The following is a 26,058-nucleotide window of genomic DNA, read 5'->3' on the forward strand; positions in this document are numbered from 1 at the left end:
GTAAGACCACTCTTCTTTTGTTTCTTTCCTATATTTTTTATTATCGTAAGCTACCATCTTATAACAATATTATATCTTGCAATGCATCTGCTCTAGGAGAATATTCTTGTACGAAGATTTATCGTTATTTTTACTTTTCACTTGATTAGGTTACGTAATGATCCGATAATAAATATTACACAAAGAGAGGAATATTTTTTGAGTAACTTAAGTTTTTTCTCGCGTTGGATTCATGAAAGAAACTTTATCTTTTAATTTTTGACGCTCGGCTTCTGGTATTGCAGGGTTTTGACTGTATTATCAATTTGAACGTGGGAATTGAATAATAAGAATGCACGACTTTGACTTTTGATCTTTTCTTATTTTCTTAACATTGTTTTGTACATTTGCTATTGCGTATGGCAAATGGAATAATTAATAAAATACTCCACTGATCACAGCTTGATGAACAAAATTCCAAACAGTGATTTGTCTCAGTGGGATCTAATTCTCATGAAATTTGTGGGGTGGAGAAGATACTCTTCTTCTCTATCTCACTCGACACTCGTACTTAGGTGATGAGTGAGAGAGAGAGAGGATACACTCGGGGTAGGAAAGTATTTTTTGTGGGGTGCCATGGCAGTCGAAGAAACAAGACATGACCATTTTGTCTGCAATATATGAACTTGGGCTGCTGGTTCGCAGACTGGCGGATCCAGAAATTTTTCGACCGAAAGAAATAGGTTGAGAAAGCATAGAAGATATTTAGAAGCTTATGGAATTACTGAAATGAAAGATGCAGAAATACAATTTTCTTTATTTATCTTTGAATTTGGGGCAGCAGCACAAGAAGAATACATTTATTAAAAGTTAAAAGCACAGAGTACAACTCCTCACATAGAATTTAATACAACTCAACAGTCTCTTTTTTAATCAAACACTTTGTACAACACTGAACATCTTGAAGCAGAATAAGGGTTCAATTTTCCTTAATATATATGTCGATCATGCCGAAAACCTTAAGGGCTCACCATCTCAGTTTTGCTGGGAAATACTGCGGAAAAATTCACATGCCAATTAATCAGAATACGAGTTAGTGAATAATCGAAAAGAATCCGCTCGAGGAACTACAGAACAGTACTCACCTTCTCAATGAGGGACAAATAATATGGCTTCACTTTTTCGACATCAACTCGAACTTTGCTCTTGCTGTAGAGGTCATATTTGCTGCACAACATCACAAAAGGAAAAGCACAGTATGGTCAGTTTTGTTCATGCAATCTTGCAATCACAAGATATATACATACATATGTATACATAAATTAAGTGAAGTAGAAATGGAGCTTACTTGAATACTTGAAGCCACTTAAGATTCTCTTCATCCTCCTTGTTCATAAGGTGTCTATATGCCCCTGCCCTATGTAAAGCTGCAACATAATGATAAATTGGAAGTTAGCATTTGGTCACATTTGCTTTCTTGCAAGGGATTCTGCATTTTCGTGGTACTTACGATAAAATGAGTGATACCGGATTATGAACAATCCAGCCTTAGGCAAAGTTGCTCTGTTTTCTTTGGCCACCTGCAGATTAATTTGAATACACCAGTTAACAAAATCAGGGTTACCTTGATATTAACGTTTGAAATTCGCACGCACGAAGTGAAAGACGTACCAAGTACATGTAGTCATCATGACCCCAAGAGATCATGACATTGTCCAGTCCACATCCTTCTGAGTAGATCCCATTCTTGGTGTTGTAGGAAGGATTGTTGTAATCCAGATTTTCCTTGAAATACTGCAAGAGCAAAGAAATGATTGACTATATATTTATGATCATATTTAAGATGTTTACTTCAGTCTAACTAAATCTTTGATGGGAAATGATAAATACCTTGTGGTGAACAATGGATTCATCAAAAGCGCAACCGAGAGGATGTGTGTCTCCTGCAACATAAAGTTTGAATACTTTTTTCAGTTGAAATAGCTCAAAATTGTGAAAGGGTAATCAAATTTCAATAGTCAAAACACAACACTCACCAACAACAGCCCATTGAGGAAGCTCTCCAAAGCTAGGAAGCAGAAGCACTTTTCCAAGATCTGAAACCCATGCAAGATTAAGTTAATGCGAGAGAAGAAGCACTTTTATCAAATCCAAGAAATTGGGTATGGAGAACTTCATTGGAAAAAGTCATAAGCAGTTGTGGATCATTCTAATTCTAGAATTTTGTAAACTATAATATATGAGTCATTCTACAGTACGGTTAACTGCATTTAAAACATTAAGTATTCAAGTTTATTGAAAACATATTTACATTTAAACATGTGGAAGAAAAGTCCGTTATATATTCTAACAAATGAACAGCTAAGATTAAAATCAAAATTAAGGGATTTTAATTGGGAATATACCATGAATAAGAGCAGTCAAGTGCAACCAATCTTCATCGGGATAGTCTTTTCTAATTGCTTCAGCAGTTTGCAGCAAGTGCTCAATTTGTGGTTCATCCAAGTCAGGATCACTGTCATCCACAACCTCATTGAGGAGCTCACAACATTCCCATATGCTCATTTCGACTCGATTCAACTTGCTATACTCCTCCCTCATTTGCTTCACGAAATCATAAGTTTGATGAATGTGGTTCAACCGGTAGAATTCCTCCACAGATTTATGCCTTTCGCTTTCAGCGTTATAATCCCTGCATTGCATTTGCATATGCACGTCAGACCTCAATATTTCACAACAACAACCTACATGAAAAATGTGACAAAAAGTTAATTATAAGAACAATTTTATATAATTATGCAGACCTGAAAGACTGGCCAAATGAATTAATTTCAGGTGCAATGAAAGCCTCATTGGATACTGCAATGTCTTGTGCCACAATTCCATCATTTTTGGAGATCTCTTTGGGCACCACAAACCCACCATCCAATACTAATTCATTGATTTCTCCATCGATCTCTGAAGAAATAATCTTCTTTTCCTCCATTTGTAACCCTATCGAGCAAATTAATATCATAATTAATTAACTAATCATAAAAAATAAAAAAAACCGGAACATAAAACCAATGCAATAGAGTTAAACAAGGTACAAAGGGCAAGGGCTTGCAGCCCGCTTGGATGCCAGCATTCAACCATTCATCCAAGGTTCTGTGTTCAACTCCTCCCTCCGCCACCATCGCTCGGAAAAAAAAAAAAACGAATTAAAGGAAAAGGGTAGAAGGGTTTACCAAGCTCAAGCTGCTCAGTGAGGATAGTCATCTTTGCCTACGAAAAATCGAGCAATTAGAATATGACTCGAAGCAAACAAGAAGCCAAAAGTAGAGAAGAAAGCAAATTGGTTCTGTGTGGTACGATATGTTGCAAAACTGGATTCTTATATAGCAACCTAAAATGTCCCTGCATGAAAATTTGGAAGCATGGGAGTCCTTCAACTTAAGAAACGACCCGTTGAAATTCCTATTTTATCCAACTAGATTGCATAAATTCCATAAATAGTGTCCTTGTGTGGAAATTTAGGAAACGTGGGAGTCCTCAACTGAAAATATTATCCAACAACTCCGAATGAAACCGTTCAAAACACAGTTGTATAAAGAAACAGATGATAAGGCTGATCTGCCCTTATTAGAAAAGTAAAATGATTGGATTATAAGTTAAAGGACTCAGAGTCAGCCATTACGTGGATGTCATTATCCAAAATTCTTGGCCGGATCTACTGACATGGAATCTAGTCATGGCCAAGTAATGCATGCAACTGTTATTTTTAATTCAGTTTAACAGTCTTAGAAAATTTAGAAACGTTGTCGTCTGAACTTAATTACGTCATTTTTCACATTGCATCTTGAATTTATAATTCGGTTTTTCATGCAAATCATGGTGGAATCTGATAAAATTATTTATCAATTAGAATTTAATAAAATCCATCCTTTTAACCAAGAAAAAAAAATTATAATTCAGTTTTTAACTGTCTTGATTTTTTATTTGTTCAATTCCACCTACTATCCTCGTCGGATGTGTTAGAATTTCTCTTAAATCTATCATGTGATGATGATGCACTTATGACTTAAGAGGGACGCGAATCACTAAGGGAGTATTTTTGCTCACCGCTATTTATTGTGGTGTATATTTACCACTTTATTTATTACCGTTAGATGAGTTTGAATTTTGAAATTTGTGTAATGGATATGAACAAATTTCAAAATTCAAACTCATCTAATGATGATAAATATGGTGTTGAATATACACCACACTAAATGGTGGTGAGCAAAAATGCACTCGAATTACTAACATGCAAAAAAAAAAAGGCCAACTAACTTTATACAAAGAGATTGCAGAAATTTAATTTGAGTGAACTTTGGCGTGGTAAAATTTACAAAATAAATAGAGGGATGTGCTATTTAGACACTCTCTTAATTTTTAGCCGTCAGATTAAATGAATTGAAGAAGATCGAAGGGCAAAAATTAATAAGGAATGTGTGAGAAGTAAAAAAGGCTGTGTGAATATAATACCCCTCTATATATATGATTAAGTCACCTCAAATTATCTTCTTTTTTTTTGGTCATAAGCCTCAAATTATTTTTAGGCCAAATTTTTTCGTGGTCCCTGTGGTGACACGACACTTTTAATGTGATCCTCGTGGTGACAAAGTTGTTATTTAAAACCTCGTAGTGAGCCTTGTTAGCAATTGAGGTCCAATCCAAACTTCCGTTAGTCTTCTGTTAAATAAACTCATGTGACTATCACATGGAGGGTCAAATTCGTCATTTCAATTCAAATTACATTGTATGCGGTGGACATCTAGTATGACTTAGGATTTAACTGAAATTAGATTTTACATAAGAGAAAAAAAAAAAAAAAACTTAAACGCAGTGAAACTAAACCTATAAAACCATGTCAATGGCTAGGAGAAGAGGTAAAGGTGAAGTTGCGCCTAATTTCTTAGGTATGATTTCGTTTGGAAATCCTAATACTTCTAATAAACCATTGTTTTCTTTTTTCAATGCCAATACATCTTTGATCATGAGTTAGAGACTTAGACTTATTTGAATTTTAATTCTTCTATCAATTTGTACCAATCTGCTTATATGCCTTTCAATTTTGTCTTTAATTAATAGTGTGGTTTGATGCAGGTCGTAGTCTTGCAGTGCACAACCTTGCAATGCACCTTGGAAACCTCTTGGAATGACCTCTGCAATATCATCAAATGGTAAAAATCCTTGGAGACCTTCTAGAATGGCCCCAATGCACAACATGCAAAATCAGCAGATGAAAAAGAACAATACCTTGCAAAAAAAAAAAAAATGATGAAGCGAAGGGAATTGATTTTGTTTTGTGAAAAACTAGATTATTTGTTTAGTTTGTGGAAAACATCTTTAATGACTTTTTGTCATTAGTGTGCAAAATATATTATGGCGTGTGAAATGATGAAGCTACTTTTTTCTTTCGTGAATGGTTAATGTAAATTATCTCCCCTTTGTTTCAATTGCTTTGTACACTGGAATCAGATGCCAACTCACAAGAGAAAGAAGTGTACATCATAACTCACCCATAAAGAATACATGTATACGGTATACCTAAGTCATGCTAGATGTCCATGGAATAGGATGTAATTTGGATTGAAATGATGAATTTGACTCATCCACATGATAGGCACATGAGTATTTAAGGGAACACTAACTGAAGTTTGGATTTGGACCTCAATTGCTAACAGGGCTCACCAAACTTTTTTCACTATAAAAGTCACATTGAAAGTGCCGTGTCACTATAGGAACCAAGAAAAAAATTTGGCCTTATTTTTACAACGAGTGATTAGGTTTACAAGTTTTTTTTTTAATTAATAAAATCCCTCTTTATCATAAAAACCAGTCACCGATGAGGGCTAAAGGTATTCATATGGACATTATGTGCACATCACATTGATTAAATTTAAGGGTAAATTATATTTTACCCCTTCAGGTTCGATGTAATTACAACCTCATGCAACATCTTTAAAACATTTCAATCTTATACATTTAGTATTATTTTATTTCAATTTCATACAACCGTTAAAAAATTTGTTAAGTTAACCGTTAAGTGATGATGTGGCGAATATAGGATCTCCATTTGTGTTGACATGGTTGCCACATTTGTGCCACATGGCTAAACACTTAATTAAAATTTAAAAAAATTAAAAAAATTAATTAAAGGAAAAAAAAAAAACAAAACCCCCCTCTTCATCTTCCCTACCCGAGCCACCCCTTCATCCCCTCCACGACTCCACCCTTTTCCCCCATCACTTCTGCACCTTTCTCTAACCATAAATCCCGTTCATCTTCCTTCTCCTATCACCAATCATTTGCCCCAAAATTTTCCCACCCCAGTTTGCAGGCTGATCCACCCCTTTCTGCATCACTACTGCACATTTCTTTAGTCCATTTCTTCATCTTCCTTCTGCTATCACCAACCCTTAGCCCTAAATCTTTCCCACCCCAAGTCACACGCTATAGCCACCCCTTACCTATCACGAAGGAATTGCATGAGGCGGTTCCAATTTCAGGCAGTAGTGATAGCAGGATGCGGCTCGACGGGGTAGATCCAACTCAACTTGGTGTCGATGCTGGAAGTCCCGATTCGAGGAGTCTCAATGTCGTTGCAATCGAACATGAGCTTGGTGGGTGGATAAGGGTGGTTGAAGGAGAAGGTCGGATCGCTGGAAAACCAGACGGTGGCGGAGGTTAGGAAGAGTTGGTGTTTTGACGGGGAAGATAGGTTTTTGGTTTTTTTTTTGGGTTTGAGAAGGAGTTTAGAACTAATGGGGAAAGGGGTGGGTGATGGAGGATGGGAGAAGAGGGTGGGCTCGAGTGGGGAAGACGAAGGGGATTTTTGGCTTTTTTATTTTTACTTTTCTTTAATTAATTTTTTAAAATTTTAAATTTTTTTATTAAGTGTTTAGCCACGTGGCACAAATGTGGTAACCACATTAGCACAAATGGAGAACTCATATTTGCCACGTCATCACTTAATGGTTAACTTAACAGATTTTGTAACGGTTGTATGAAATTGAAATAAAATAATACTAAATGTATAAGATTGAAATGTTTTAAAGATGTTGTATGAGGTTGTAATTGCACCGAAATCTGAGAAGGTAAAATGTAATTTACCCTAAATTTAATCGAAATTCTAACGCATTTGACGGCCGAAGGCGAATTGTTGAGTGGAGGTGAAAACCAACCTAAATATTCATTGTGAATGTAGAACAATTGCAGAAGTTAACGAGACATTGCTAAACTTTTCCATTTTTTTTTTTTTTTTTTTTTGGTTGGAGTGTGAGATCACACATATTAGCTGTGATCCTCCTCATCCTACCGTTTAAAATTTGATTAATACGGTAGGGTAATGAAAATCGACGACCATCACTGAATATTGGGACGCCGACAACAACTTGCAGTAGTTTTGCTGAGAACATCAACCTCCAAGGCTGCAACTTGCCTTCTTGTTGTCATGCAGATGTGTATTCTTAATAATGCACCGGTCGGCTATAATCTTAGAGGATACGCAGTAGATCATTTTCCTGGTATAAATTAATACCACTGCCGGCTATGATTTACGATAAATTAAGGAAAATATTTTTTTATCAGACTGCACGACGTATAACATGGACATATTACAAGACTCTAAATTTCGTTGGTTTGCGGTGGATAGTTGCTAAAATATACCATACCATTCGTTATTCTTATATGCACTATCTTTACATGTAAATTTGATAAGAAAGCATTACTCGGTAAAATATACGATGTTTAAATTGCTCAAGGGACTTGGATTGATTGATAGTAGTTTGAACACGTTTTCATAATTCCAGAAAACAAAACCATTTCTTGTCGAGAGAATAGTACAACTTTTAGTTGAGGTCCTTCAATGGGAACCGGATCCCCTCCGGACCCAAAAGAACTGAATTCACTCATCAAATGATTCAAGCCATTGAAATTTGATTCAACGGCTACAAACAGGGGCCCCTCTAAAAGTTATAATAATTGTAGCCGTTTGATCAAATTTCAATGGCCCGGATCAGTTGATCCATGGGCTCAGTTCCTTTGGGTCCGGAGGGGATCCGGTTCCCTTCAATGGATCCCGTTGCCACTTGTTACCCTACAAATAAAAAACGTTTTGTACAATATATGTTATTAAAATGAAATATTCTCCCATAGTTCCCTGCCACAAGTAAATGTAGTGTACCCACCACAGTGTTACGTATTGTTATCATTCCACCAATATTATTTGTATCTAAATCAAATATATGTCAGCAAGTGACTTCATACAAACTTCTTGCTTTTCATGACGCGCTCCGTTTGCATGTTCTTCCCATTTTGACAGTTCACCGTTTTCAAACAGCAGCATTTTGAGCTCAAGTGATAGAACATCAGATAGTAGAAAACTTTACCAGACTAAATGTTGGGGTTTTTTAGTAGAAATATCATTCTATCTCATTTTCCCACATTGCTCACCATCAAAAGTTTCTCCCACTTTGTAACACCTTGTCCTTCTTAAAAGACGATTGGAAAGATGGACCATGGAGAGCAAAATGGGCTTGAGCCTCGGTTTGGGCTTTGAGATAGACTATGGAGAGCAAAATTGAGGTCCTTCAATGGATTCCCTGTTGCCACTTGTTACCTTACAAATGAAAAATGTTTTGTACAATATATGTCAAGAAAATGAAACTGTCTCCCATAACTCCCTACCACGAGTAAATGTAGTGTACCGACCACACTGTCATGTACTGTTATCACTCCACCCATATCATTTATACCTCAACCAAAGATATTTCAGCAAGTGACGTCATACAAACTATCTAATGCTTTACTAGACTAAATGTTGGAGTTTTTTTTTAAGTAGAAATCTCATTTTATCTCATTGTCCCATGTTGTTCACAACCAAAAGTTTCGCCCACTTTGTAACACCTTGTCCTTCTTAAAAAAAAAGATTGGAAATATGGACTATGGAGAGCAAAACTGGCTTGAACCTGGGTTTGGGATGTTATAATTATATATACTAGCATATGTGCACACACAAAGTGTGAGAAAATTTTTTATTTTTGTTTTTGAAATAGAAAGAGAGGGGAAGAGAGTGATAGAGAACGTGGGAGTTGGAAGTTTTTTTTATTTTTATTTTTATTTTATTTTTTAATTTTTAATTAGATATATGTTATGATTACATATAGGTGAGACTTAAAAAAAACAGAAAAATTTGGTTGTGTGAAATTGCATTTCTGCCCAATATTTCTTATTCATGTTCTCTTTTAATTAGAGAGTTAAACTGGTAATTTCATAGAGTTTTAGTTGACAAAGAGTGTTTTATTAATTAGCAGAGATATATATATTAATTGTCATATGATGGGATTTAAATTCATAATTAATTTATTAAATATATTTTTAATTTATTAAATAATTTCTTATTTAGTTTATCTTCCTATTTCATTAGACTCATCCTTTCGGACCTTGACTTTATTCATTGAATCCTGATGAAGTAGATGCCTACAGAACTACAAGCACAAAGTAGAGGCTAATTTCTATTTCAAGGATATTACGGTAAGCAAGCCTCAATCTTCATTTCATCTATTTAAATATTAGTCATGTTTATTCGAATTTTGTCAATATACATAGTTGCAATTATTTGTTTATTAGCTGTAAGATCCCACATCGCCCAGGGGAGTGATCCTTATATATATATTCCCATCCTTACCTAGCATAAGGCCTTTTGGGAGCTCACTGGCTTCGGGTTCCATAGGAACTCCGAAGTTAAGCGAGTAGCGCGCGAGAGCATTCCCAGGATGGGTGACCCATCAGGAAGTTCTCGTGTGAGTTCCCAGAAACAAAACCGTGAGGGCGTGGTCGGGGCCCAAAGCGGACAATATCGTGCTACGGTGGAGCGGGCCCGGGAAGTGATCCGCCCCGGGCCGGGATGTGACAATTTGGTATCAGAGCCTAACCCTGGCCGTGGTGTGCCGATGAGGACGTCGGGCCTCTAAGGGGGGTGGATTGTAAGATCCCACATCGCCCAGGGAGTGATCTTTATATGTATATTCCCATCCTTACCTAGCATGAGGCCTTTTGGGAGCTCACTGGCTTTGGGTTCCATGGGAACTCCGAAGTTAAGCGAGTAGCGCGCGAGAGCATTCCCAGGATGGGTGACCCATTGGGAAGTTCTCGTGTGAGTTCCCAGAAACAAAACCGTGAGGGCGTGGTCGGGGCCCAAAACGGACAATGTCGTGCTACGGTGGAGTGGGCCCGGGAAGTGATCCGCCCCGGGCCGGGATGTGACATTAGCAATAATTGTATATATAAATCTTGTTTTATTCCTACAATATATCAATATATATATTGTTGTGGCTTATTTTATTTGACAGGAAGAGATATGTTTGTAGAAGATGTTATTCCCCCTACGTAGTGTCTTTATTTATAGTAATAAAGGAAGGAAGAATCATTCTCTTCCAAGAAATACAAGTCCTAATAGGGAAGAATAACTAGTATAAAATCTAATCTAGGATTTACACAATCACACTTAAATACGAAGTTTATAACACTCCCCCTTGAGTATGTAAATACTCAAGTAGATTCAGTATCATTTAGAGTTCAGGAAGTCTACTCGTCGGCACTGATTCTGGGAACACGCTAGTCTCAAAGTAAAGTAGGAACTTGTATATGGAACTAAATCTCACAATAGACCCAATGGCTATGGTAAAACCCAAGCAGGAACAAAACCCATAGTCTAAAGAAAAATGCGTGAGAAAATGCAAAGTCAAATGAAATGTCTACAAGATGTCATCAGGGATATGATCAACCTAAGGTGGGTGCCTCGTCAAAACCTCGTTAGGTAGCAAAAACTTAGTGGGAAAAATGTTCCTAATCGTAAGGAAAAAGAATACATTAAGATCAAGCAAATATACTTTAGGATACTCCCCTGAGTTTGACATAATTCCAAAGAAAAATAACAATGTTACAACTCAAAAAGTTTACATATACCTATTCCTTAAACAAGCTTCTGAAACGTCACCTTTGGTAGTGATTTGGTTAAGAGGTCAGCCATATTGTCTTGTGAATGGATTTGTGTGACTTCAATCTTCTGATGATCTTGTTGTTGATGTGAAAAGAAGAACTTCGGCGTAATGTGCTTGGTTTTGTCTCCTATAATGTAACATTTCTTAAGCTATTCGATGCATGCTACATTGTTTTCATAGATCGTCGTCGAGACATCAACGACAGGGTAAAGATCGTAGGAGCGTCAAATATGGCCCACAACTGCTTTCAGCCAGAAGCATTCCCGAGTTACTTTGTGTAAGACAAGAATTTCAGCATGGTTAAACGAAATGGCAACTAAGGTCTGTTTAGTTGACCTCCAAGAGATTGCGATGCCTCTAACAATAAAGACATAACTCATTTAATAATGCGCCTTATGCTGGTCAAATAAGCAACATGCATGGACATAACCAACAAGGCGATAATCGACTCAAGATAAGAGGGTGCAGCATTACTCGAGGATCCGTAGGGATAAAACAAGCCCACCAAAAGATTAACAACGAAGGAGATGTCGGGTATAATGCATTAAGCTAAGTACAATAAAGCGCCTATTGCACTTAAATAAGGAACTTCAGGCTCCAAAATCTCTTCATCAGCCTCATTTGGAAGAAAGGAATCTCATTTTGCATCTAGCGATTAAACGACCATAGGAATACACGAAGACTTTGCTTTATCCTTGTTAAAGCGGCGCAACACTTTATGGGTGTAGTTCAATTGATGTACTAAGATTCTATTTGAACGGTGCTCTATCTCGAGATCAAGACAATATAGAGTCTTTTCTAGATCCTTTATCTCAAATTCTAACTTCAGGTGTGTGGCATTTTTCTCGAGCTCTTCAGGAGTTCTGATGAGGTTCATGTCGTTGACATAAACTGCAACAATCACAAAACTAGAATGTGACTTCTTAATGAACACGCAAGGGCATAGTTTGTTGTTCATATATCCCTGACTAGTCAAATATTCACTCAGATGGTTATACCACATTTTTCCGGATTGTTTCAAAACGTAAAGTGAACGCCTTAGCCGAATTGGGAGCGTGTTTCGTGGTTTGGAAATATTTGTGCAAGTACTTCGAGAACTTTTGTATAAATTTCCGTATCAAAATCCTCATCGAGATACACAGTTACTACGTCCATCAGCTGCATACTTAATTTTTCTGAAACTACCGAACTGATAAGGTAGCGAAAAGTAATCACATCCATAAAAGGTGTATAAATTTCGTCATAGTCAATCCCGGGGCGTTGTGAGAAGCCTTGCACAACAAGATGAGCTTTGTAAAGCATAATTTCGTTCTACTTATTACGCTTTCGAACGAAAACCTACTTGTAGCCAACTGGCTTCACATGTGGAGGAGTAGGAGCTACAGGTCTAAACACTTTACGTTTCACAAGCGAATCGAGTTTGACTTAGATTGCTTATTTCCAGTTTGACTAATCAGTTTTACGTCGACATTCTTCAACGAAATGGGATTCAATGTCATTACTCAACACAATCTTAATAGCTATTGCATATGCTAATGCATTGTCGATGATCATCTCATTTTTACACCAAACATCATCCAAGCTAGCATAATGGACCAAAATCTTGCAATTCTCGGGAGGTAGATTTGTCTCTTTAAGGACGCTTCTGTAATCTAGAATTTCCTCATGAGTTGAATAAAATGAGTAGGCGATAGTTGGATTCACGGTAAGCTCAAAAGGAACTTGTGTCGTGGGTTTCCTCTTCCGGGGGTGTGAATCTAAGTGGTTTGCCACACTTTTGTGTAGGGGGTAGAAGATTGACTAGCTGCTAATATACGTGGATTCGCCAAGGTGGCTTCTCGGGCTTTCAGGAGGGAAGTACATTGTACATTTGGTACATCCATCTTTGTTGGCACATTTGCAGCTGGAATATGTGATTTGGTCACTCGCGCTAGATCCGTGAAAGCATTTGGCATGCTCTGAGCTATGCTTTGGACATTTAATATATGCTGCACTTTAATTTCAGACTGAGCGATGTGAGGATCTAAATGAGACAAAGTAGGAGTCGTTCATGATAATTCGCATCGTTCTTTAGGAATGGTGACGTTTTTATCTCCCCTTAATAACGGGAAGACTGTCTCATAGAAATGACAATCCGCGAAACGAGCGGTAAACAGATCGTTTGTCAAAGGTTCTAAGTAACGAATAATTGAAGGAGAATCATATCTGACATAGATTCTCATCCTTTACCGAGGCTCATTTTTGTACGTAAGGGTGACGAAATCGTCACATAGACCGCACAACAAAAAACGCTCAGATGCGATATGTCAGATTAATATCCAGTAACCAACTAAAGGGCGATATGTAGTTGGGTTGCAACAGGCCTCGGGCGAACCAACATGGCTGCGTGCAATATTGCATGGCTCTAAACAGCAATCGGGAGCTTGGTATGTATGACCAATGATTGAGCAATCATTTGTAAGCGTTTAATGAATGCTTATGCTAGGCTATTTTGGGTTTGAACATGGGGTACTAAATATTCAACTTTAACCCCAACCAACATGCAATAGTCATTAAAAGTTTTAGATGTGAATTCTCCAGCATTATCCAATCGAATAGATTTGATCGGATCATTAGAGTGGTGGGGCCTGAGCTTTATAATCTGAGCCAACAGTTTGGAGAATACAACGTTCCTTATGGACAACAAGCAAATGTGTGGAAGCATCAACCAAAACCATAAAATATCCAAATGGTTCGCTGGGATGGTGAATCGGTCTACAAATGTCCCATTGAATTCTTTGTAGAAAAATAGAAGGATTCAAACAAATCTTGTCATAAGAAGGCCTAATAATAAGCTTTCTTATGGAGCAGGTTTGACATGTGATTCCTTGGATCGAACTTAAACTTCGGGTTAGTGGATGCCCGTGTGATGATTTAAGGATACGGCGCATTGCTGTTCGTCTAAGGTGTCTTAAACGATCATGCCAAAATGTAATTTCATGTGCGGTCCCTCAGGTAGGGCCGGCCACATAGTGGCTTTCTATAGGGTGTATAGTTGTAGTATACAAACCGCTTGGGATACGCTCCATCTTCTATATAATACAGTTATGGCCATATTCGTAAGAAGTGATGCACAGAAATTCAACTTCGTTTTCTACATAGGTTTCAGCGTAGTAATTATTATCTCTAATATCCTTAAAACTCAACAACGTTTTTCCGGAACGAAGAGAATAAAGTGCCTCATCAATGGACAAGATTGTACCATTAGACAAATTATATGTACCTTACTGTATCCTTCGATCATGTTGGATGGGCCTGAGAGGGTTGTCAGATGTGCATTCTTAGGTACAAAGTTAGTGAAATAGATGCATTGACGCAAAATGGTGTGCGTGGTTGCACTATCTACCAGACAACTAACTTTCCCATTAGTCATACCTAGAAATAAAAATTAATTTGAATCGGTTATATGTATAAAAGTTCTTAAAACAGATATCCATGCAAATTAATTTAAGTATTCAAGGATGGTAATTAAAAAAAACTTAATATCCAAAAACAAATCACCAACAAATAATCCAAACATAAAGGAAAATTGTCCAAACTTAAACAAAAAACAAGGAGGGTCAACCACTATGTGAAATTCACCCCATTGTTCCAAAATTCAACTAAAAATAGTTCATGTCTAAGATTCTAATCTTCCATAAGGGTCATAACCTCTTGAAAGTCAAAAACCTCCATCTTGGTACTCTCCGGTTCATCCATTTGCATAAAGTTTGATTCAAATTTCTTACGACGAGAATGATATTCAGCTACAACCTTCTAGGAAGCATGTCAAACATGGTACCAATGGTCATTTGAACCACATCGGTAACACATGTCCACATCCATGGTGTCAGGTGCTTTGCCCTTTTACTTGAGGTTTGGGGCCTTAGAAGCTAGGTTAGAGCGCTTTTGGGCTCGGTTTCCTCACTTAGATGGGCCTTGGCTCTGTTGACCTTGACGAGGTGACTTCTGGCCGCCCTTACCATGCCTATGTTGGTATTTTGGATGTTGATTTGTGCTATAATGTGCTTCAAGCATAACAGTGGACCTAGTAGGTTGAGCTTAATGATTTTTCATCAACAGCTAATTCTGCTTTTTAGCGAGAAGTAAAATAGAGATCAAATCCAAAAACTTAGTGAACTTCTGAGACATATATTGTTGTTGTAGGACAACATTGGTAGCAGAGAAGGTCAAATAGGTTTTCTCCAGAAGATCCTATTCAGTCAAGTTCTTGTTATAGAACTTGAGAAGTGATCAAATTCAACAGATTTCAGAATTATATTCATTCACAAACTTAAAGTCTTGGAAGCGCAGATGTTGCCAGTCATGTCTTGCTTCAGGAAAAAAGATGTTCTTTGCGGTGAGGTGGAGCTTCACATCTTGGACCCACTTGAGGTAGTTTCTTCTAGAGACCTTTAAAGCGGTGAAGTTAAGTTTGTTCAAATTTGACATGCTCCTATCATAAAATAAATTGACAAGGATGTGGTTAGTGTAATGGAGAAAAAATCAATCCATTCACGTAGAAGTAAAACATTCAGGTTCTAATTGACATGTATTAGTTTAAATTTACATGAAAAAACTTCGAGTTTTCATGGGTGATTTTTTTAGGAAAACTTCAGGTTTTCAAACAAGGCATGTTTTAGAAACTTCAAGTTTCGAAAGAATTATGAACTTCAAGTTCATATGTTCCTGCAGACAAGCGCAAATATATATAAGAAAATATGCAACAAGAAATATGCAAATAGATTTTCAGGTCTAGAATTATGATTGAATTAATTATTTGGACCTTGGGCCAAAATTATAGTGTGGGTGAAAAATTATAAAACCCATAAGGCCTAATAAAAAAAAAAAAGCAATTAAACTCGGGGCCCAAAAATATAGACCAAAGTCCACGGGTGGGCTGAGAAAATTGGTGTCATGAGGTCTAGGCCCAAAAATTGGGTTGGGGTAGGCACATGCCTTGCATGTGAGCAGGATCAATCGTCACAGCGAAGTAGGCTATGAATGCAAGCCCAAAAATAGGGGCCCAGACAGGATATGATCTAGTGTGACGCGATGCGAGTGCACTGATGCACTAGCTGCAAGCTAGGATCGAGTGCATGCTAGGACATGGATGCACCAGCGTTGGGCTGGGATCCGGTACAATGTGGGTGTAGGGGGAACACCAAAGCCCAACAGGCTGGTGTTACATGGGCTTAGGGTGATCAGCAACAGGCCTAGGTTCGCATGCCCAAATAAATAAATAAAATTAATTATTGTTGCAAGCCGAGAAGAGTCCATGCCTAAATGGTCGTGGGTCAGACCAAACACAAACCCCAGTTGTGCTGGGTGTGCGCATTGGAGAAAAGAACCGGTGCCGTTGTTTTTGGCGGCTTTGTCTAGGTTCAGAGAACTCAGGGCGAGTCACGAGGGTCAACGACGACCATGGTGGTGAATGGAGAAGGTTAATCTCGGCGTTCAAGAACCAAACCCTAGAAATCTCAAATCGGATTTTCAAGAAATTTCGATGAGATTCAAGTGAATCTCGGTCCAATTTTCATCGAGAACGATTTCTGGTCGTCGGTGACAGTGACCAGAGGCTCGGGGCGGTGGCTGCAGGCCATGCCCGTGGTGGTCGTGGATAAGGATGCCATTAATGGCATCGGGTTTTTCTGGGTTACAAAGCCTGGAGCTTTTGGCTCCGTGGCTTGGTTAACTCGGCTCAGCATAGGGAGCCAAACGACTTAACTTTCAGCCATCGTACTCAGAGTTCCCAACGAAACCCTAATATATTTTTTTTCTATTTTTTTCAATTTCAAGAATATAATTCAATACATATTTAACATATAGCAGATGTTTGATGCAATTCATGGCGATATCAATTCACATAATTTAACAATTATGGATATAATGCATACACAATTTATGTAGAATCTAAAATTTGAAAAATGTAAAGTGGGGTCATGCATTATGGTGAATGCTCATGCTATCAGAGTTGTAAAATATCAAGATAAAAACCGTTGTTTTGGAAGAACCTGATTGCGTGATGATATTGATTAATTGGTTTGATGTAGAAAGCTTCCACATTAGATTCTTAAGCGCAACGGTAGGAGAATGCTGATAACGTATTGTGGCTTATTTTATCTGACAGAGAGAGAGATGTGTTTGCAGGGTTGTGTAAAGGATGTTGTTATTCCCCTTACATAGTGCTTTTATTTATAGTATTAAGGGAGGGAATAATCCTTCTCTTCCAAAGAATACAGGTCATAATATGAAAGAATAACTATAATCAAATCTAATTTAGGATTTAAAGAATCACACTTAAATACAAAGTCGTTTATAATATATATATATATATATATATATATATGTATATGTGATTAATTGTTGATTCCTATCCAATACTAAACAGTAATGGAATACATAATCCTATGCGAAGCTCCAAATGGCAAAAAAACACTTCACACCTATTTATCAGTCAAAATATAATTAGTAAAATACATCATCATATGTTGAGCTACGATAGTTTACAAACTACTTAAAAATGCCAGTTGATCCTTAGCAGTTGAGTAGATATTTAAAAGCTGTCATTTATTTATGCATTCGATGTCTTAAGTTTGGGGTTTGTTTGTTTTATTTATTTATTTTTTTTTTCCCTACTATTATTTTTATCAAAAAAAAAAAAAATTGTGCTCAGTTAAAATGAATTGCCACTTTACCACACCTAGTACACGGCCCAAAAGTGGGCGGCCCAATTAATTCTTCTACGAAACCGGATCAAATGTCGACAAATGCATACACTGAGACTGGGCTTGGGCCAGTCCACACCAATTATTTGGGCTACCCAGGAAAAAATAAACGCTGCCGCTTTTTTCTTTTGCAAGAGATTTCTCTGCACATTTTTATTTTTTTTATATTCTCCTATATTGTGGATGTCATATGATTCAAATTTGAGACATTTATAACACTGTGAATGAAAAATATTGGCAGACTAAGAATTACTAGTAATTGTAGTCCAAAACCCACCATCTTAAATCTATGGAACAAAAAGTAGATATTTGTTTTTTGGGCAATAGGTTAGTCAAAAGATAAAACATGTAGATCAAGTTTAGGTGAGATTGTTATCTGCTTTACAGGTCCAATCTTTAGAAACAAGCCAAGTTTAAAAGATGCATGATTTTGTTTAATCTTTCGTTATTCCTAAACCATTACTATATGCAAACAACATCCCCTAAAATCATCCATAAAATATACATAAAATCATAATAAATTAACATGCAATTGGCAACCTTTTCCATCTGTTTTAGCATCTTAAATCGAAGAAAAGTGTTATTCCCATACTTATTTTTACCTCTCACATATTTTTGTTAACTCTTTACCATTAATCTTCTTCAACTCATTCGTTCCGATAACCGAAAATCGAGAGAAAATGTGTGAGAAATACAATTGTAAATAGCACTATCCAAATTGAATTGTACTAGGCTCTACTACACATTAATTATAATTAAGTACATTTATTTTTGCACTCGAGATGTTACGCTTGAATGTTTCTTCCACTGCTAACTATATAATGTCAAAGAAATCTTTAACATGACTTGACCTTGTGTAGCCTCGACAGGGAGCGTAAACAACGAAGTAATCGAGTAACTACAAAATACGAACAAGTCAAAGCATTTAAAATTCGATTAATTTTGTATTAATGACCGACTATCTATCATATATGCAATATTATTACTATAATGTGCACATGGACGGAGCCAATGAAGGCTCACTGGGGGCAGATGCCCCCACTCAAGTAATTCGTTTGTTTAGTTGTAGATTACAATTATATAATATACACCGGTTATCTTTGAAAAAAATATATGTATCTAATATCTAACATACATTTATTCTACTTAAATTCCACATCAAATATTATATGAGCAATAGTGCTTTTGTTCTGTCATTCAAACCGAAAAAACCCTCTCCCGCCTATCATGTACTTATGTTTTTCTCATCACTTTGCCACTTTCCACTTCTATATTGAAATTTTTGTAACATTGGAATTGTGATACATCATCATTTGAAATCATCCTTAATATCATATTGCGTATAACCATACTATAATAAGATTTTCTTAGTTGTTTTCGGTTGCCCCCACTAGAAGAAATTTCTGGTTCCGTCCTTGAATGTGCATGCATTGACAATTGACAAGTATCATACCTAACAATAATTCTACGTAAATCACTATACTTAACTTTCACACGATGATCAGCCATCGGATTTGTTTCCATGAGATCGTGTGGCTAGGATGGAAGCATGCCTTATAACCTAATCAGAAATCTGTTTGCCCTCATGATGGAGAAGATGGACGTCGGTTCCAACCAGAGCTTTCGATCAACCACGTCGCAAAAGCAAGAAAATTCGCACAATTTGTAGGTTGGGTTCAAAGACAAAGCGATATCTGAATTTTCAAATTGCCCAAAATGATAAGGTGGAGGATCCCCATATATCTGAATTTGCAAAGACAAAATGCGAGGATCTTCGATTCTTCTGGAGTTTGAGATCGAAATTCGATTGGTTTATGTCTTCCTTGTTCGTGAAACAGTTATTTCTCCGTGGAAGTTCCGTTCCAGGAAAAGAAAAGAATAAAATAAGTCATGTCAAATGTCAAACGCACGATCTCATTACCAAGCTACTGAATCTCATTTTTTTTTTTGCAAAAAGATCCTCTCTTTAAAGAAGCTGATTGTATACATATTTAGTGTCGTAACCCTAACGCATCAAAAAGCTTTTACAAAATTATATACATTATTCTTTTCGTAATCAACACTTCATGTTCTTACATCTATGATCAACTCCAAATAAAGTCATCCATGCATAGGTAATAGGTTACTAATAAAAAAACAAGGCATGTATTAATCAATTGTCACCTTTATCGGTTACACATGAAAAAGAAACATGTCGCATACATAGAAACTTTTCAGCAACACAACCTCGTATACTAAGTGTTATTATAGATGAATTGTTTTTGCTTATAACATATTCGTCAAAATGTCAATGTCAAATGAATTACTGTGGTTTTGGCATTCTTTAATTTCCTCCACTTAGCTTATCTAACAGTTTGCTACGTAGTTTGAGGTTAATTTCAATTATACTGCACAGTTGAGGTTTTTTTTTTTTTTTTTAAAACTCCAGCAATGTTTGCTTGATTCCAAATTTCCAATTGATTTCTTTTGTGTGATTTTCTTTTAGCTTTTTTTATAATGCACATTTGGGTTTATTTATTGTAGTATCATCCACAACTTTGTACAGGAAACAATTATGAAGAGATGGTTCAAATTAAAAAGAAAACAATAAGGTTGGTAGCCTTATATTTTAAAATATTAATCTTATCACTTGGATTAAGGTGTAACTTTATGTTGTGGTATATGTTTATGCTAAATATATACCATGAGCAATGCTTTGCTATTTAAAGAGAAGTAGGAACTCGTACTCAAAATTCTTCGTGTTCCACTCACAGAACTTTGTACTTATGGTAGAATCATTTATATTATGAATCACTCAATAAAGATTACCTCTGTTAAAAATGAATTAAAACTAAGGTCATTGTGTCCATATATTGTAGTAAATACATAGATGGTTCGTAATGCTTTTATCAATTCTATTCATTTGTTTGCATACAGTTCGATAATAAAAGACCTTAATGTTAATTGATTTTTTTGCAGAGGCGATCTTCAGGCCCGGCCCAAGTCCAATGCGGGTAGGGCGACCATCCAGGGCCCCAAAAAATTGGGGGCACCAAAATTATTATGGTGATATATTTATATATGTTTTTATAAAAGTATAAATTTATGAAATTTGGTTTAGTGACAAAAAAATTTAACTAGAATTGGTGGTTTTGTTGTTTAAAATTAATGAGGAGGTCTTAATTTCAAAACACCATGTGTACTTATTTACATTCCATTTTTTACAAATCTCTTTTCATAATAGTATAAATTTATAAAATTTGGCTAAATGATCAAGAAGTTTAATTAGAAGCAATGGTTTTTGTTGTTTAAAATTAACGAGAGGTCCTAAGTTCGAAATGCTATGTGCAAGTTTTTTTTTTTTTCAATTTTTACAAATTTTTGTTTGGTTGTTAATTTATTTACTAGCTAGTAGTTATGTGGGTTGCTATTTTCAAGTATCCGTTCCAATTCAAGTCTAATCTTCAACAAAGAGTAATGTGTAGACTAAACTTTTAGACCAAATTTGCAAATAATATTACGTGTCATCAAAAGGTTTAATTTAGTGTTCATTCATTATGTATACATAACCTTAAAGACTCAAAAACATTATTAGTTTTTTTAGTCTTATATTGACGAGGTTAGTAAATAAGAAAAAATACCTCACGATTTATACAAAAACACTTTAAAAGTTCAGATGAAAAACAAAACTCATAATCAATCTACTTGTAAGCCCGAAGTTTTTTGGTTTCCCTATCTAGATACAAAATAAATTAGTTATTCCGTGTTTCTAAATTATTGAATTTGAAGTGTTTTTCTAAATATAATTTTATCGATGTCTTACGTGTGAAAACAAATAATTTTTTTATATGAAGTGAGACACATTTTTTAGCGTCGCCCCGGGCCTCATAAATCTCTAGACCGGCCCTGGCGATCTTTATAGAGTGATATATAAAATGAACAATTCTGATTATAAACACGAAATTTTATGAATCGGCTCAAACACTTTTGAGTATTTGAGTAGGAACTCCTACTCATCATTTGAGTAGCCGAGTATTATTCAAATACAATATTATTTGTTAAATATTAGTAAATATCTCATCTTCCTACAGTTTGTGTGATCTGAGTTTACGTTTTCTACATAATTTGACATACAGGAATGCACAAAAGAATTTGGTATGTTGTTTACAATTTACAAGATTGTTATAATATATTGTGTGCTCTGACTATTGGTGTGGTACTTTGACGTGGTGGGAAACATGATTATTATTGGTCATGGTAAAATACACCTTACAAAAGCCTAGAGAAGATACTCTAATTAAAAGCAAAAAACATCAAAGAACAACACAATGTAAAATGAAAATAATAGAACGATTAAGAAGATTCTCTTAAAATAAAACTCTTCATCAAAAACTATTTTGAAAAAAAAAAAAATAATGAGTCACGCATCGTATGTTCATGTCGACTGTGGAAAATGTGTAGAAATACTAATATTAATAAAATTTTTGCAGCTAAAAATTAAAGTTAGGTCATTGATTGGTTTATTGAACTAGGAGAATCACATGTTCTCCCAAAATGTCCAAAACCAATATATTGAGGACATACCAATCACGTGTTTGGATAATGCTACGCAGCGGCAGACATGACACATCAACGTATTTCACAAGCTAGTGTTGAGAATTATTTGATAGAGACACAAAATGTGACATTTTTATGAGTGGCAGTGCTTCCAAATTTTAATTATTCTTTTGCAAGAGACACATAACCAAATATTTATGATTCAAATTTGAGACATAACCAAATAAATTGGGCTACATTTTCATTTTTTACCAACGAAAAAAATTTGGGCTACCCATGAAAAAATAAATGCTGCAATTTTCTTATTTTGCAAGAGATTTCTCTACACATTTGTTTTTTTCTTTATTCTCTTATTGTGGATGTCATAAGATTCGAATTTGAGACATCTTACAACACTGTAAACGAAAAATATTGGTAGACTAAGAATTAGTTACACTTTGCCTTCTCTCCAAAAGTGAGAGCTTTTCTCTCTAGACTGAGAGCCCTTCTCACCATTTGTGTGAGCCTTTCCCTTCTTCGTTCCTTCGGTGGCACCGGCCCTAGCTTCGGCTAGGGTCGGTTGCCATATCCTGTTTCCTCTTTTCTTCTTCTTCTTTTCTTTTCTTTTCGTTTCTACTAATGTTTCTTCCTTTTTTTCCCTCTGGTCTGTCCTCTTCTTCAATTCCTGTTGGTATACCTCTCCCTATCTCTTCCTCAGTCTGATCTTCAGCCATATTTCCTATTGAGTTTGCGTGTAGAGCTGGTGATGAGTATATTTTATATTATATATTTTACCTTATTCTTAGTATATTTTGGTTAATAATTTGAAAGAATTTTGATACTTTGAATTATATTTCCAATATAGGATTTTCGACTTCCTCTGGAGCAAAACATGGTCAAATGGACGAATTTTGAAGTAATTCCAATTGGAGGACGTTCGTGAGTCACTTAGCTTCATCCTGTCAAAATATCAGTTTTTTCTACCAAGCGATGATTTTCTGACAATAAAATAAAGGAGCCATGCGCAGTGCTGGAATAGTGACGTGTTGGGCTTAAATTGCGTTTTTGGAGCCCAAGATGACCTCGGATGGATTTGTGGCCTTCTGGAGATGTGTTCAGAATGTTCTTATCTTTAAAACAAGCTATCTTGGGCCGGATTTGGAGGAGATTTGAGGTTAAAACGTGGCTGAACAGTTTCTGTGCAGTTTTTCAGAGGTTAATTAGGAATTTATTTTCTATTTTATTTTATTATTATTTAGTTTCTTAGTGGGAATAAAAGACTTGAGGGTTAGGGTTTGTGTGTCAGCTGTAGGGAAAATAAAAAAGGGCTTGGCCGTTCCGAGCAACCAGATGGACCAAAAACACCAAAATGTCAAGAGCAAGAATAAAAAGTTGCATGGTAGTCCAAGTTATAAAAAAATACAGCCTGGAAACAAAGTATGGTTGTTAAGTTCAGATTTCAAGTCGATTCCAGGGAGACAAGAGTCTCGGTGGAAAGGCCCTTATATGGTTAAGCAGGTTTTTCATAACGGTAACGTGGATATTGAAAAAGAGGGCAGGGGTTGTGTGCTCAAGGTCAAGAAGTATTTACTAAAGCCATGCATAAGGAAATTTGGTGCAAGCAAGTCTTTGACTCTGAAGGAACCAGTGATCTGACCACCAGGCTTCTGCGACGTCTAGCTACAGACTTAAAATAAAGCGCTTATTGGGAGGCAACCCAATTTTTCTAAACTCATTCCTTATTTTGCTTTTTGTTTGAGTTTTTTTTTATTAGTTAAATTTCTAGATACATTTACATACCTAAGTTCATTTAATAAAAAAAAATAAAATTAAAAATAAAATTAAAAAAAACAAAAATTCCAAAAAAAAAAAAAATGCTTTATTTATTTACCTAGTTAGTTTCATTTTTTTTTCACGCATATTGGTTAATTGCAGGTTGCAGCGCATGGAAAATAAAGAGCATCCTATACTGGAATCATGCACCCAGCAACAAATCTACATTAACATCACCACATCTACACTATGCTGGAAATTTAAAGCAGTCTGCACGAAGTTATTCACAGAGCTCAGTTTTGCGATGCATGGATGAGAGAAGCGCAGTTAAATCACATATCCAGACACCACATAACTGAGTACAGCTATTATTACCAGATCTACAACAATTAAACTTGCAGGGATTTGAATTTTACCTCCCAGATGCACAGATCTGGGTCCTGAGGGCCTTTCCTGTTTTGTCCAGCGAGCTTATGTGTTTACCTCCCTTTTCCCTCGGCGCTATCATGGATCCACATATCCCTACACACAGCGTATGTATGTTTTTAGTTCTTACAAAGTCATTTTGGGAGGGTATACACGGTAAATATGGCATCACAAATGAAATGAAGTTGAATCCGTAAATGTTAAGCTGAGCGAAAGCAGATGAACGAGATCTTTACCTTCCTCATTTGCCGTGGCCGATGCCTTTGCTATCTATTTTTGACTTCTGGGACCACTGGATCAGCAGCTAAAGGGTTGTTTTCTCTCGGCTCTACCCTGGATTTGAGTACTAATTTTTTCAGTCACAGTATTGGTTTTATTGTTAAAATACCAGATCACAGTCGATCAATCAAAAGGGTTACGATTTTTACCTCAAAATTTGTAGATCCGTGAGTTTGGGGACTATTCGAGTGGGTCTTTCCCGTCTCTTTGTGCATCTCGGGTACCTAATGTAGAAAAACATCAGTGTCAGCTTCTTCAGAGATTCATCATCAAAAAAAAAAATAGAAGCTCTCAGAGATTTTTTACAAGCTGAGCAACATGTATATTGAACCCAGTGGGAGATGATTACCGTTGCATGTGCGAAATGGTCTCGATCTGCCTGAATGGAACTCGAATCTGGGATGGTTTGAACTTATGCGACACACGGTTTGGTTGAGAAGAGCTGGCGACTCAGGGTGTTTTTCTTGTGTTGTTTGTCTCGGATTTGCAACAATTGGGGGTCTTCACACAGATGGAACCACATGCATGTGTTAGTTTACCACATAAATCTGAAAAAAGAATAAAAAATAAATAAATACAGACACACATGGAGGAGCTATTTACTTTCATTCATCTCGGTTTTCATGCTTACTCCACCATGGATGGGTACTCACGGGGGAGTGTTTGTTGCTGGGTTATGGAAAGCTACGGATGCAGCACTTAGAGAGGATCAAGAAACTGCTGTGAGATGTAAGGGTTGTAATAATGAGCGCTGGTGTGACCGTGCTGAGAAAGATGAGGGGGTTGATATTCTAAAGAGACAGAAGGCTCTTTGCGTTTTTTGTGAGAAAATGAAAGAAAAATGGGAGAGCCATTTCTGATATGGAGGTGTGTTTGGGTTGAGAGAGAGGCCTAGGTTTTCTCACAAAATAATCTCAAATAAAAATGGGTGGATGAGATGCAAGTGTAATGGGAATCCAAAGAAGGTTCATTGCACGGATGCGTGCCATCTGTCTAAATCATGTGCGTTCCGTGCCTTTCTGAGGAGGGTGGTTTTCAAATGGAGAGGTAGAGAGCCGTTGGCTCTGACTGACTGAGATTGAAGACTGATCGTGACTTTTCGTCCTCGGGGTTGAGACATGGGAACCTGCACACGCCATTTTCCAATTATCATGCCGGGCATGCCATTAAAACCATCTCATGGGGAATCCAATGTTCTCTTGGACCGTTGCTTTGCGGGCTGGGTTAAATCCCCAATGGTAATCAATTGGCCATGTGTCTCATGGCCCAACATTTGTCAAAGCCAGGTGTGTCCTTGCATTTTTTATTTTTTT

At 36.5% G+C, this 26,058-nt stretch overlaps 1 protein-coding gene and 1 long non-coding RNA gene across 5 annotated transcripts; both read right to left on the minus strand.

The window, feature by feature from the left end:
- Positions 1 to 776: 776 nt before the first annotated feature.
- On the minus strand, positions 777 to 3,496 carry LOC103943936 (inositol oxygenase 2). Its single transcript, XM_009354312.3, has 10 exons — positions 3,207 to 3,496; positions 2,784 to 2,973; positions 2,385 to 2,671; positions 2,016 to 2,075; positions 1,870 to 1,922; positions 1,651 to 1,773; positions 1,490 to 1,559; positions 1,328 to 1,406; positions 1,125 to 1,206; positions 777 to 1,033 (listed from the first exon to the last, which is right to left on the minus strand). The coding sequence occupies exons 1-10, from the start codon at positions 3,235 to 3,237 to the stop codon at positions 1,007 to 1,009; spliced, it is 1,002 nt and encodes a 333-aa protein (XP_009352587.2). The 5' UTR covers positions 3,238 to 3,496; the 3' UTR covers positions 777 to 1,006.
- An 8,430-nt stretch (positions 3,497 to 11,926) lies between these two features.
- LOC103943937 lies at positions 11,927 to 25,657 on the minus strand. Of its 4 annotated transcripts, none has more exons than XR_007259359.1 (6): positions 25,349 to 25,657; positions 25,095 to 25,246; positions 24,895 to 24,969; positions 24,703 to 24,799; positions 24,457 to 24,562; positions 11,927 to 15,480 (listed from the first exon to the last, which is right to left on the minus strand). It is a non-coding gene; the product is annotated as an uncharacterized LOC103943937 (long non-coding RNA). The 4 variants fall into 4 exon arrangements; XR_007259358.1 differs by lacking the exon at positions 11,927 to 15,480 and adding an exon at positions 18,436 to 18,650; XR_007259357.1 differs by lacking the exon at positions 11,927 to 15,480 and adding an exon at positions 22,566 to 23,006.
- Between the last annotated feature and the right edge of the window lie 401 nt (positions 25,658 to 26,058).

Source organism: the organism of the source record quoted next, unplaced genomic scaffold (assembly GCF_019419815.1).
Source record: "Pyrus x bretschneideri cultivar Hongxiangsu unplaced genomic scaffold, Pyrus_bretschneideri_v1 Contig1, whole genome shotgun sequence".
Taxonomy (NCBI): domain Eukaryota; kingdom Viridiplantae; phylum Streptophyta; class Magnoliopsida; order Rosales; family Rosaceae; genus Pyrus; species Pyrus x bretschneideri.